Source organism: Pseudophryne corroboree, chromosome 6 (genome assembly GCF_028390025.1).
Source record: "Pseudophryne corroboree isolate aPseCor3 chromosome 6, aPseCor3.hap2, whole genome shotgun sequence".
Lineage (NCBI taxonomy): Eukaryota > Metazoa > Chordata > Amphibia > Anura > Myobatrachidae > Pseudophryne > Pseudophryne corroboree.
The window spans coordinates 483,583,536-483,595,880 of record NC_086449.1 but is presented as its reverse complement, the minus strand read 5'-3'; the positions used below and the strand labels follow the sequence as shown (position 1 = coordinate 483,595,880).

Genomic DNA, 12,345 nt, shown 5'->3' with positions numbered 1-12,345 from the left:
TCTAGTTGTTTCTCCTGTTTGAAATAGGAGATTCATATAAGTTTATGCTTACACAGGTATAATTGACACTCAGCAGCTGAATTCATTTAAATTTTATCTCTATTAAGGTTCGATTGTTAAAGGTTTTATATGCACTATTAGCGCCAAGAGACATTTTTAAAGCAAAGAATAATCTGTTAATCATAAAAGAGGTCATTCTGACTATTGTAGGACTAAACATGATCTAAAATTGCAGCAATTTGGGTATGCAAGAATAATCATCACTGTAACAGAAGAAAAAAAATCTGTTGAAACTAAATACAAAGATGATAAAATAAATACGAGTCTATATATATATATATATATATATATATACATATATATATATGCAAACAAAGGGTGATGTCTAAGGGAGCTTATTTATAGTTATACCTTCCAGGATTTGACCACAATTCACTTAAAAAATTCAGATTTATTTATATAAAAATATTGAACAATCACAGTGAATGACAAATGGCTGACATAATTAAAATGCAGACATCAGATATAGAAACCGTATATTGCGGACAATTCGTTAATCCAATGTTGTTTTCTTAATTATTACATATCCGATGTTCTCATATCCGACCCAAACCCAACGCGTTTCGTCCAACCGGACTTCATCAGGGGCTCATTATCAAAAGGTCGGAAGAACATAAAAGAATGGGTGACCAATCAATGATCATATAAATCTCACAAAAAATCAGTAAAAACAAGCTTGCAATAACAGATGCAATAAAAATGCGCTGAATTCACAGCTAGATTTGTATTGAATATGCCAATTCGGTAAGGAAAATAGTAACACAATAATGCTGAATTCGCTATAGGCCACAATTTTGTTTATGTAGCAACTGCTCAGCAGGAAGAGTGGCTACTCCTAGTCACTGCTGATTAGGAGTAGCCACTCTTCCTGCTGAGCAGTTTCTACATAAGCTCCCTTAGACATCACCCTTTGTTTGCATTTGTATCTTTGTACTCCATCTAACAGGGAGTACGTCTTGAGGTTGAGCTCCATACATAGCGCTATTTTTAGGTCTACCCCCTTTTTTTTCATCTATATATATATATATATATATATATATATATATACATACACACCGATAGATATATAGATAGATATATATATATATATATATATATATATATATATATATAGATATATATATATATATATATATAGATAGACATATATATATATATATTTTAAAAAAGATGACTGCATGGAATAACCCAGTTGGCTCTGGCAAGAGAAATTTGGTCAAATTTCCCAATTACTGTAGGTAATAGAACAGCTTAAAAGGTCAATGGACTACATTGAGATCTGTAACCCATGCACCACTCTCACTATTAAAATTATGTGGATTACCTTATTGGTCGATTTTCTTTGCCATCATAAAGTGAGAATATCACCTCTAGCTCCTCTCCCAGGTTTGAGCACATTAAACTCTTCATTTGCACAAACAGGTGGTGACTGCTAGCTGGAACTGGAGTGTCTTTTTTCCGATGTCTGTGTTCCATCTGTGCAAAGAACAAATTAAGTCATGTACTTTCAACTATACTAGTACTAGTACTAGTAAATACAAAAATAAAACAAATAGTAAGAAAACACATGATGATAAAATAGGAATTTAATACCTGCCGGTAATTTATTTTCTCCTAGTCTGTAGTGGATACTGGGGTCTTGTACTTTAGTACCCTTGGGGTATAGATCAGGTCCACTGGAGCCTAGCACTTTAAAAACCTTTAGTGTGTGTAATGTGTGTGCTGGCTCCTCCCCTCTATGTCATTCCCAACAGACTCAGTCTATGAAAACTTTGCCAGAGGAGACGGACATAATATGAGAGAAGAAACATTAAAACAGTGGTGAGGCAACAAACCAACACACACCATAAATGAAAGGAGGGCGCTAACCAGAACAGAGGATAGCAACACCAACCCAACCAGGATAGCACCGCTATCCCAACAACATGATGAGACCGCAACGCCGGTCCAACCAAACAGTTACACAGGTAAGCAGAAACGAAGCACTGAGGAGGGTGCCCAGTATCCACTATGGACTAGGAGAAAAGAAATTACCGGTAGGTATTAAATTCCTATTTTCTCTTACGTCCTAGTGGATATTGGGGTCTTGAACCATGGGGAAGTCCCAAAGTTCCCAAAACGGGTGGGAGAGTGCGGAGACCCCTGCAAAACCGCCTGACCAATCTGAAGGTCATCCTTGGCCAGGGTATCGAACCGAATTTTACAAACGTGTTCGAACCAGACCAAGTAGCAGCTCGGTATAACTGTAGGGCCGACACTCCCCGCGCAGCCGCCCAGGAAGAGCCCACCGACCTTGTAGAGTTGGACTGAACAGACATCGGCAAAGCAGAGCCGCTGAAGTATATGCCTGTTGGATGGTCAACCGAAGCCAGCGAGCAATAGATTGCTTAGAAGCCGGCCGACCAACCATGGAGGCATCATAAAGGACAAACAGCGGGTCAGATTTCCAATGACGAGCCCACCTTTTCACATAACTCTTCAGGGCCCTGACCACATCCAGGGACTCAGGACCAATGGACGCATCAGACAACACTGGAACCACGATAGGTTGATTCACATGAAAGGCTGACACCACTTTTGGCAAGGAACTGAGTATGGGTCCTAAGTTCCGCATTGTCTTCATGAAATATCAAATAAGGGCTCTTACAGGATAAGGCCCCCAATTGAGACAACCGTCTGGCAGTCACCAATGCCAATAACTTCACCGTCTTCCAGGTGAGAAATTTTAACTCCACCCTATGAAAGGGTTCAAACCAGTCTGATTGGAGAAAGCACAGAACCGCATTGAGGTCCCAGGGAGCCGTGGGAAGTACAAAGGGCGGTTGCAAATGAAGAACTCCCTTCAAGAAAGTTTGTACTTCAGGCAACATGGCAAGTTGTTTCTGGAAGAAAAAAAGAGAGCGCATAAATCTGAACTTTGATGGAGCCTAACCGTAGGTCCATATCCACTCCTGCGTGTAGGAAAAGTAGAACACGATAAATTCTAAATTCCACGGGAGAAAACTTACTACCCTCACACCAGGAAACACACTTTTTCCAGATACGATGATAATGTTTCGATGTAACCATCTACCTGGCCTGGACCATGGTGGAAATGACCCTGGAGGGAAGACCTTTCCTAGCTAGAATTTCCCTCTCAACTTCCAAGCCATCAAACATAGCCACTGTAAGTCTGGATAGACGAACGGACCTTGTTGAAGAAGATCTTCTCGGAGAGGTAGAGGCCAGTGATCCTCTAGAGCCATGGTTAGGAGGTCCGAGTACCACGACCGTCGCGGCCAATCCGGGGCAATTAGAATGGCCTGAACGCTTTCCCTTCCTAGTCTTTTTGGGATTAGCGGTAGAGGAGGGAACAGGTACACAAACTGGTACCTCCATGGCATCGTCAGTGCGTCCACTGCAACAGTCTGTGGATTCCTCATTCTGGAACAGTAACGGCATAGCTTCTTGTTGAGTCGAGAAGCCATCAGATCTATCTGCGGACAGCCCCACCGGTGAATTAGCTGTTGAAACACCTGGGGATGTAGGCCCCATTTCCCCGGATGGAGGTCGTACCTGCTGAAGAAGTCTGTTCCCCAGTTGTCCACTCCTGGAATGAATATGGCTGAGATGCCCCTTGCGTTGGCCTCCAACCAGAGGAGGATTTTTGACACCTCCCGCATCGCCGCTCTGCTTCTTGTTCCCCCTTGTCGGTTTATGTACGTCACAGCCGTGGCGTTGTTCCGACTGAACCTGGATCGCCTGATCCTTCAGGAGATGAGACGCCTGCAGAAGAGCATTGTAAACTGCATTGAGTTCCCGGATGTTTAATCGGCAGAACAGACTCCTGTCTCGACCATATCCCCTTGAACTGGGCCCACTGGGTCACAGTCCCCCAACCCCGGATGCTGGCATCCGTTGTCAGTAAAGTTTATGAGTGGATATTGAAACTCCTGCCCTCCACCAGGTGAGGAACCTGTAGCCACCATAATAGAGAAATCCGGGCTTTCGGAGATAAGGTCACTTCCTGATGCATATGAAAGTAAGACCACGACCATTTGTCCAATAGATCCAGCAGAAATGGACGGGCATGGAATCTGTCGTATTGGATTACCTCGTTAGCAGCCACCATCTTGCCCAGTAATCGAATGCAAAGATGTATGGATACCTTGCAAGGACTGAGCACCGAGCGAACCATAGCCTGGATAGTCAAGGCCTTGTCCATGAGACACTGTGTCCAGAATCATTCCCAGGAACTGAAGACGTTGGGTCGGTTCCAGGTGAGATTTCTGAAAATTTAGGATCCGCCCATTATCCGTAAGTAGGCGAGTCATCAGATCGATGCTGTGCAGCAGACGCTCCTTGGACACAGCCTTTATGAGGAGATCGTCCAAGCAGGGGACTACAGTATGTTTACTCCCATCATGCACAGTTGCAGCATCATCTCCGCCATGACTTTAGTGAAGATCCTCGGAGCTGTGGATAATCCAAAGGGTAAGGCCTGAAACTGGAAATGATCATCCAATATGGCGAACCTGTGGTAAGTCTAATGAGGGGTCCACATGAGAATGTGTAGGTAAGCATCCTTGACATTCAGAGACACCAGGACACACCGCCTGCAGGGATTCCATCTTGAATTTGAACTCATGCAGATACTGGTTTAGAGACTTCAGGTTAAAGATGGGGAACACCGAACCGTCTGGTTTGGGAATGACAAAAATACTGGAGTAAAAACCCCTGTTGCGTAACGGAGGCGGTACTGTAACCACCACCCCTGTCTGCAAGAGTTTTTGAATAGCCTCTCGTAAGGTAACTTTTGCTGCGGGTAAAGCTGGTAAGCCCGACTGGAAAAATCTGTGAGGGAGTGTTTGAAATTCCAGCCGGTATCCTTGGGAAATGAGGTCCCTCACCCAACGATCCCAGCAGGATTCCGCCCACAAGTGGGCGAAATGTTGAAGGCAAGCACCTAACCTGAAAGTCGCCTTGCTGCTGGGCCAACCGTCACGCGGAAGGCTTAGCGGCAGGGGATCCAGTGTTCTGGTCCAGAGAGACAGCATTTGCAGGTTTACGGGACTTACCATGAGATCCTCTGGGAGTGGTGGAGACCCCTTGGCCCCTGCCTCTGAACCTTGCCACACGAAAGGACTGCAAGGAGGGTCCTGTGTAAGAACGTCTAGCAGGTGGCGCAGCAGACGGCAGATAGGTAGACTTACCCACCGTTGCTTTGGAGATCCATTTATTTAATTTGTCTCCAAACAAGGCATCACCTGTAAAGGGAATATTTTCTACACCCTTTTTGAAATTAGCATCTGCCAACCACTGATGTAACCACAGAGCTCTGCGCGCCGAAACAGCCATAGCAGTAGTGCGGCCATTTATCTTTCACCACTCCTTAATAGCCTCACTCATAAAATTTGCAGCATCCTGTATATGTTGCAGCAGAGTACTGACCTCATCCCGGGGCAGAGAGTCTAAACCATCAATAACATTATCTGACCACTTGACTACCCACCCTGGAAATCCACCCACAAACAATTGTGGGGCGTTGTGCTGTGCCTGCTGCCGTATATATTGCCTTGAGCGTGGTCTTAATCTTATGGTAAGCTGGCTCTTTTAGGGATATAGATCCTGGCACCGGGAGTACCAATTTCTTAGATAGTCTGTATACAGACGTATCGACTGACAGGGGAGTTTTCCCATACCTTCCTTTCCTCAGCTGGGAGGGGAAAAGTAGTTAAAAACCACTGAGGAATTTTACAAATATTTTTCAGGGTTTAACCATGCTTCCTTGACCAGGGAGTTTAACGCTTTAGACACAGGAAAAGTTGCTGAGGTCTTTGGTCTAACATTAAAATACAACTCCTCATCTGGCTCTGACTCCTGATCTGGTATGTGAAGAGCCTCTCTCACAGCAAAGATGAGGGCCTTCACCACTGGGGACAGAGAGCCGTCCTCATCCATATCATCATCATCTACATCAGGCTGATCAGAATGAGAATCAGACTGGAGCACCTGTGGCAGTGAGCATTTATGTGAAACCACTAGAGGAGGCTGAGAAGCCTTCTTGGTATCTGCTGCTTTGTCCACACAATCAATAGAGTGTTTTAATACCTGTATCTCTTTTCTAGCTGCAGCTAATTCTGAATTAACATTCTGAATCATGCTTTTAAAACTATCTAGCCAGTCAGGTGCCTGTGAACTTGTCAGGGTTGAGTTACAAGCAGCATACATTACCATGTCCACAGACATCTTACAAAACTGTATAAACAGCGCTGCCCACTGACCAACACCTCCACACAGACCCTAGAGAGCCCCTGGAGTGATACTGAGGAGCGGACACCAGCACACAAAACACAGCAGTACAAGTACAATGTGTAACTAAGTGTATGACCTGACAGTAGTGCAGCAGTGCTACCGCTGGCGTGCTCACCCCTATAACCCCCTGGTACAAACATAGAGACCTGTAGCAGCGTGCGTCTCTGGAGGAGCAGCGTGCATGCAGCCTTGATCCGCAGCAGCAGGAAATGGCGCCTTCCCGCCTCAGGTGCCGCTTCGGGAAGCCCCACCGCCTGTAATGGCGTGCGGTCCCTGATGAATAGTAGAATAGTCCCTGATGAATAGTATATACTGGCTATGTTAGAAATAACATCATAATATGCATACAGTACACACAATGCCTTTTTGTGACAGTGAGCACTGAGGGGCATCAGTTTGTCCACAGCAGGCACCGCAGCTCTGGGCCCGTGAACGCCACGTAACTTGCCGCTAAAACTGCACCAGGGACCCGCTAACCGGGACCCCAGTGTAACACTCATCGCACCTTATACTTCGGCATCTGTTAGAGGGTGGCAGCTAGCTGCTGGTGTGGGCACACATACTAACTATGTGTGATAAGTACCTCAGGAGCTCAGTGTCCTGTCAGCTGGGATTACGTACAATTAACCCTCAGGAGGTTGGTTCGGTCCCCCTCCAAGTCCCACGAAGCAGGTAGCCTGGCTGCCAACCAAAGCTACCTGATAATAATTAACTAAAATAAAAACAAAGGAAACTCTCTGGAACTCCAGAGAAATACACCTGGCTCCATGGGCACATTTTTCTTAACTGAGTCTGGTAGGAGGGGCATAGAGGGGAGGAGCCAGCACACACACACACACACTAAAGGTTTTTAAAGTGCTAGGCTCCAGTGGACCCGATCTATACCCCAAGGGTACTAAAGTACAAGACCCCAGTATCCACTACGACATAAGAGAAAAGATAATGAGATTGAATGGCTGGTGACTGTTTTGTGTGCAGCCAGGTTCACAGGAATTAAGTATTCGTTTGTCAGAAAGATCACTTAATTTGGTCATGCATTTCACTTAAACACTTCAAATAAACTTATTGTAGGTAAATATCCTTGCACTCATAATACAGAAGGTACGTTAAAGAGGGGTATCCAATTAATCACGGTCAATTACCACGGCTAATTGTATCATCAGGGGCTACCTCCTTAGCACCTAAAAGCCGGCGCGAGCACCATTTATCATACGCAACGAGTTTTAGTATTAACAACAGAATCTGGAATAAGTTCCCAGACCAATGTGTTAACACGTTCCATGGCAACCAAAAATGGGCCAGTTATCGAGGATTTTCTTATTGAGTTCAGGCTCAAAAAAAAAATTAATGTTAACTGCAGCCTGCGGGCTTCCTTCAGGGCTAATTCAATATAGATCAATTAGCCTATGGTAAATTACTGTAGCTAATTGAATTCCCCCTACATTTTCTTAATAGTAAGTGGCAAATAAGGATATGGATTCAACATATACAGTAGGGATCAATAGTTGTATGTATCCAAACGTATTAATGCAGTACATCTTTATGGGATCTTTATATCAAGCAATGATAACCCTCTTTATATAGTGTTTTTTTACATTATTACTGCTTCTTTCTATTTAACAAGAATAAAACTGCCTACAAATCACAGACTTCTCCTGTGGTCCCTCCAGTCTCTCATTATATCAAAGTTCTCATAACAGGCTACAGGGACAGAGAAGTGTGTGTTCGAGTTAAATGTCAAATCAAGTAGGCTAAAAATGTAATGTAATTTTAGGATGGCATCATGAGTACTCGATCCTTATTGGCCTTATCCTTATTGGCTTGCACATGCCTAGTATTGAGACAAGGGCACTGCTTTCCTCCCACAATCCAAAATGTTACTTATTTAGCATAGACTAATTGGCTTCTGGCAAAAAGTTAACCTTTACCGTTTGTGTGTGTGTGCGCATGTAGTAGTGAATACAGAGTGTAAGCTGTACTGGGGCACTGACTGATGGACAAATATCCTCTGTAAAGCGCTGCAGAATGTGTGCGCGCTATATAAATAACTGCCAATAAATAAAATATGTTTACTAGGCATGCTTAGTAATGTTTCCAGTTTCTCAATATAAAGAAGCCTTGCATTGGAACATTAAGTAAAGATTGTTTTTAAAAATGTAGAGGATTCAAATTTCATAAATTGCAGTGGTACAACATTCTGTATCACTGTGATAAGCGGTGATAAAGAATGGTAAGTACCGCAAACAATTAGAGGGTCTATGATAAAAAAAAAAAAGAATTTTGTACTTCTGGTTAAATCCTTTTCTCTAAATCATTTGGGGTTACTACTAACACAAAATGTGCATTGCAGCATTTAGCACTGTACATGATAAAACTAATTTGTAAAGTAGCCCCTGCCCTATATAATTCCTCCTTGCAATAGCTACTTATTTCTTTATTAACAAGGTCACTAGGATAAGACCAAAATAAAGAATTGTAGATATATTGGCATGTCTGGCTGTGTGTACGGGAACCTGCCAACTGCATGCTGTGCGGGCAAATTCAAAAGCCCACCCCGTTGTGATGTCTGCATACTGAGCAGCAAATTGGTAAGTGTGTATGCTTACTAAAATGACCGCTACTTTCGGTGGATCTATCGGCATAGTGTGTACCCAGCCTTACTGTAACCAAAGAGCCATGAAGGGTGGTACCACATTGTCTCCCAAATGTATTCAGAGAAAAAGATTAAAAGGTTAGTACAAAAAACAATTTTCTCCCACATCCTCAATGAAGGGCACTATAAACTTAGGGATGTTCCAAAGCTGTTACTAAGTAACTAGGGGGTAATTCCAAGTTGATCGTAGCAGGAAATTTTTTAGCAGTTGGGCAAAACCATGTGCACTGCAGGGGAGGCAGATATAACATGTGCAGAGAGAGTTAGATTTGGGTGTGGTGTGTTCAATCTGCAATCTAAATTGCAGTGTAAAAATAAAGCAGCCAGTATTTACCCTGCACAGAAACAATATAACCCACCCAAATCTAACTCTCTCTGCAAATGTAATATCTGCACCCCCTGCAGTGCACATGGTTTTGCCCAACTGCTAAAAAATTTCCTGCTGCGATCAACTTGGAATTACCCCCTAAGTAAGAGTACACTCTACAAAGTTGTGGGAGACAAAACATTAACCAAAGCCAATTACTTGGAAGATTGGAGACAGACCAATATACACTGTAACATTTCGGAACTACAGTGCATCCAGAAAGTATTCACAGCACTTTCTCCAGATTTTGTTATGTTATAGCCTTATTCCAAAATGGAATAAATTAATTTTTCCCCCTCAAAATTCTACACACAATACCCCATAATCACAATGTGAAAAAAGTTTTTTGTGATTTTTGCAAATTTATTAAAAATAAAAAACTAAGAAATCACATGTACATAAGTATTCACAGCCTTTGCCATGGAGCTCCAAATTGAGCCCAGGTGCATCCTGTTTCCACTGATCATCCTTGAGATGTTACAACAGCTTAATTGGAGTCCATCTGTGGTAAATTCAGTTGATTGGACATGATATGGAAAGGCACACACCTGTCTATATAAGGTCCCACACTTGACAGTGCATGTCTGAGCACAAACCAAGCATGAAGTCAAAAGGAATTGTCTGTAGACCTCCGAGAAAGGATTGTCTCGAGGCACAAATCTGGGGAAGGGTACAGAAAAATATCTGCTACTTTGAAGGTCCCAATGAGCACAATGGCCTCTATCATCCTTAATGGAAGACGTTCGGAAACCACCAGGACTCTTCCTAGAGCTGGCCGGCCGTCTAAACTGAGCAATCGAGGGAGAAGGACCCTAGTCAAGGAGGTGACCAAGAACCCAATGGTCACTCTGACAGAGCTACATCATTCCTCTGCAGCAATCCACCAATCAGGCCTGTATGGTAGAGTGTCCAGACGGAAGCCACTCCTTAGTAAACAGCACATGGCAGCCCGCCTGGAGTTTGCCAAAATGCACCTAAAGGACTCTCAGACCATGAGAAACAAAATTCTCTGGTCTGATGAGACAAAGACTGAACTCTTTGGCGTGACTGCCAGGCATCATGTTTGGAGGAAACCAGGCACTTCTCATCACTAGGCCAATACCATCCCTACAGTGAAGCATGGTGGTGGCAGCATCATACTGTGGGGATGTTATTCAGTGGCAGGAACTGGAATACTAGTCAGCATAGAGGGAAAGATTAATGCAACAATGTACAGAGACATCCTGGATAAAAACCTGCTCCAGAGAGTTCTTGACCTCAGACTGGGGAGACGGTTCATCTTTCAGCAGGACAATGGCCCTAAGCACACAGCCAAGACATCAAAGGAGTGGCTTCAGGACAATTCTGTGAATGTCCTTGATTGGCTCAGTCAGAGCCCAGACTTGAATCCGATTGAACATCTCTGGAGAGATCTGAAAATGGCTGTGTACCAATGCTTTCCATCCAACCTGATAGAGCTTGAGAGGTGCTGCAAAGAGGAATGGGTGAAACTGCCCAAAGATAGGTGTGCCAAGCTTGTGGCATCATATTCAAAGACACTTGAGGCTGTAATTGCTGCCAAAGGTGCATCAACAAAGTATTGAGCAAAGGCTGTGAATACTTATGTACATGTGAGTTCTTAGTTTTTTTTATTGTTAATAAATTTGAAAAAATCTGAAAAACACTTTTTTTTACATTGTCATTATGGTGTATCATGTGTAGAATTTTAAGAGAAAAAATTATTTATTCCATTTTGGAATAAGGCTGTAACATAACAAAATGTGGAAAAAGTGAAGCGCTATGAATACTTATCGGATGCACTGTATGGACAGGTAATTTGTCCAGCTAGGGGTATGATCAATACCACGACATCCAGAAAGATCTGATAACCTGAAAGATCTGATCACAAAGTGAACCAACAGAGACACATACAGTATAAAGACAAATATTTCACACACACAAAAAAAAAAGTATATTATATTATATACACACACACACACACACACACACACACACACACACACACTTCACTCATACTTACTTACCAATTTATATAATTCAGTAACGCTAATGTCTTCTGGATCAACCATAGCAAACTCTTTCCTTGGAACCAAATCTAGTCCAAGCTGCCTATAAAATGTGAAGAAAATCAAAACATCCTTAAATAGCAAGTTACAGTGTGTTGCCCCACATGATACTAGAAGCTCACCAATACACTCCTCCCAGCATTAGAAACAGCTAAAAAAGCACTTTGAGTTCATAGACTTGTGTATTTACCTCATTTGGGGTTTTCTAACAAACATCAAACGTACTAACACAGAAAGCAATAAAATATGTACACGTTTTGTACCACAGTATATTATTATTATTATCCTTTATTTATATGGCGCCACAAGGGTTCCGCAGCTCCCAATTACAGAGTACATAAATAATCTAACAGGAAAACAGCAACTTACAGTTGATGACAGTATAGGACAAGTACAGGGTAAATAAACATAGTTACATCAGCAGATGACACTGGAATAAGTATCAGCTGGCAGAAGACTGCTGGATGTGGTACAGTTGAAGATTATTAAAGTAAGACAAAGGATAAGCTCGTAAGAGCCTACAATCTCAAGTATATAGTAGTACCTAAAAGATATCCATTCTTTGACATAAAAAATTATATATGCAGACAGAGACTTAAATCCAAAAATGCCCCCAAATTTTATATTGCATCACTGTTTGCTCCAGCAAATGCAGACACAAGTACACTAACATTTTCTATTACAAGATATTGTTGTATGTAAAAATGGAATCAACTAAGGCACATACATGTATTACTATAACTATGTCAGTAAAATCAGAGTATTGATCGCCACAATTTGAAAAATGCTTAAGAGAATTGGGGGTATATGCAATTCACGGCGAATCGCGGCAAATTATCGCCGTTTTTAAATTCGACACAATTCACCATATTCAATGAAAAACGGATTCGACAGTCCCGCGGGCG

General features: G+C 42.6%; 1 protein-coding gene across 2 annotated transcripts in view; it reads right to left on the bottom strand.

The window, feature by feature from the left end:
- Positions 1-12,345, bottom strand: part of DOCK4 (dedicator of cytokinesis 4) — an 803,151-nt gene that overhangs the window by 521,249 nt on the left and 269,557 nt on the right. For both annotated transcript variants that reach the window (XM_063927278.1, XM_063927279.1), the window contains exons 7-8: positions 11,399-11,483; positions 1,385-1,536 (exon numbers count right to left, since the gene is read on the bottom strand). In XM_063927278.1, the coding sequence (XP_063783348.1) occupies positions 1,385-1,536; positions 11,399-11,483 (237 nt within the window). The remainder of the gene's footprint in view (positions 1-1,384; positions 1,537-11,398; positions 11,484-12,345) is intronic.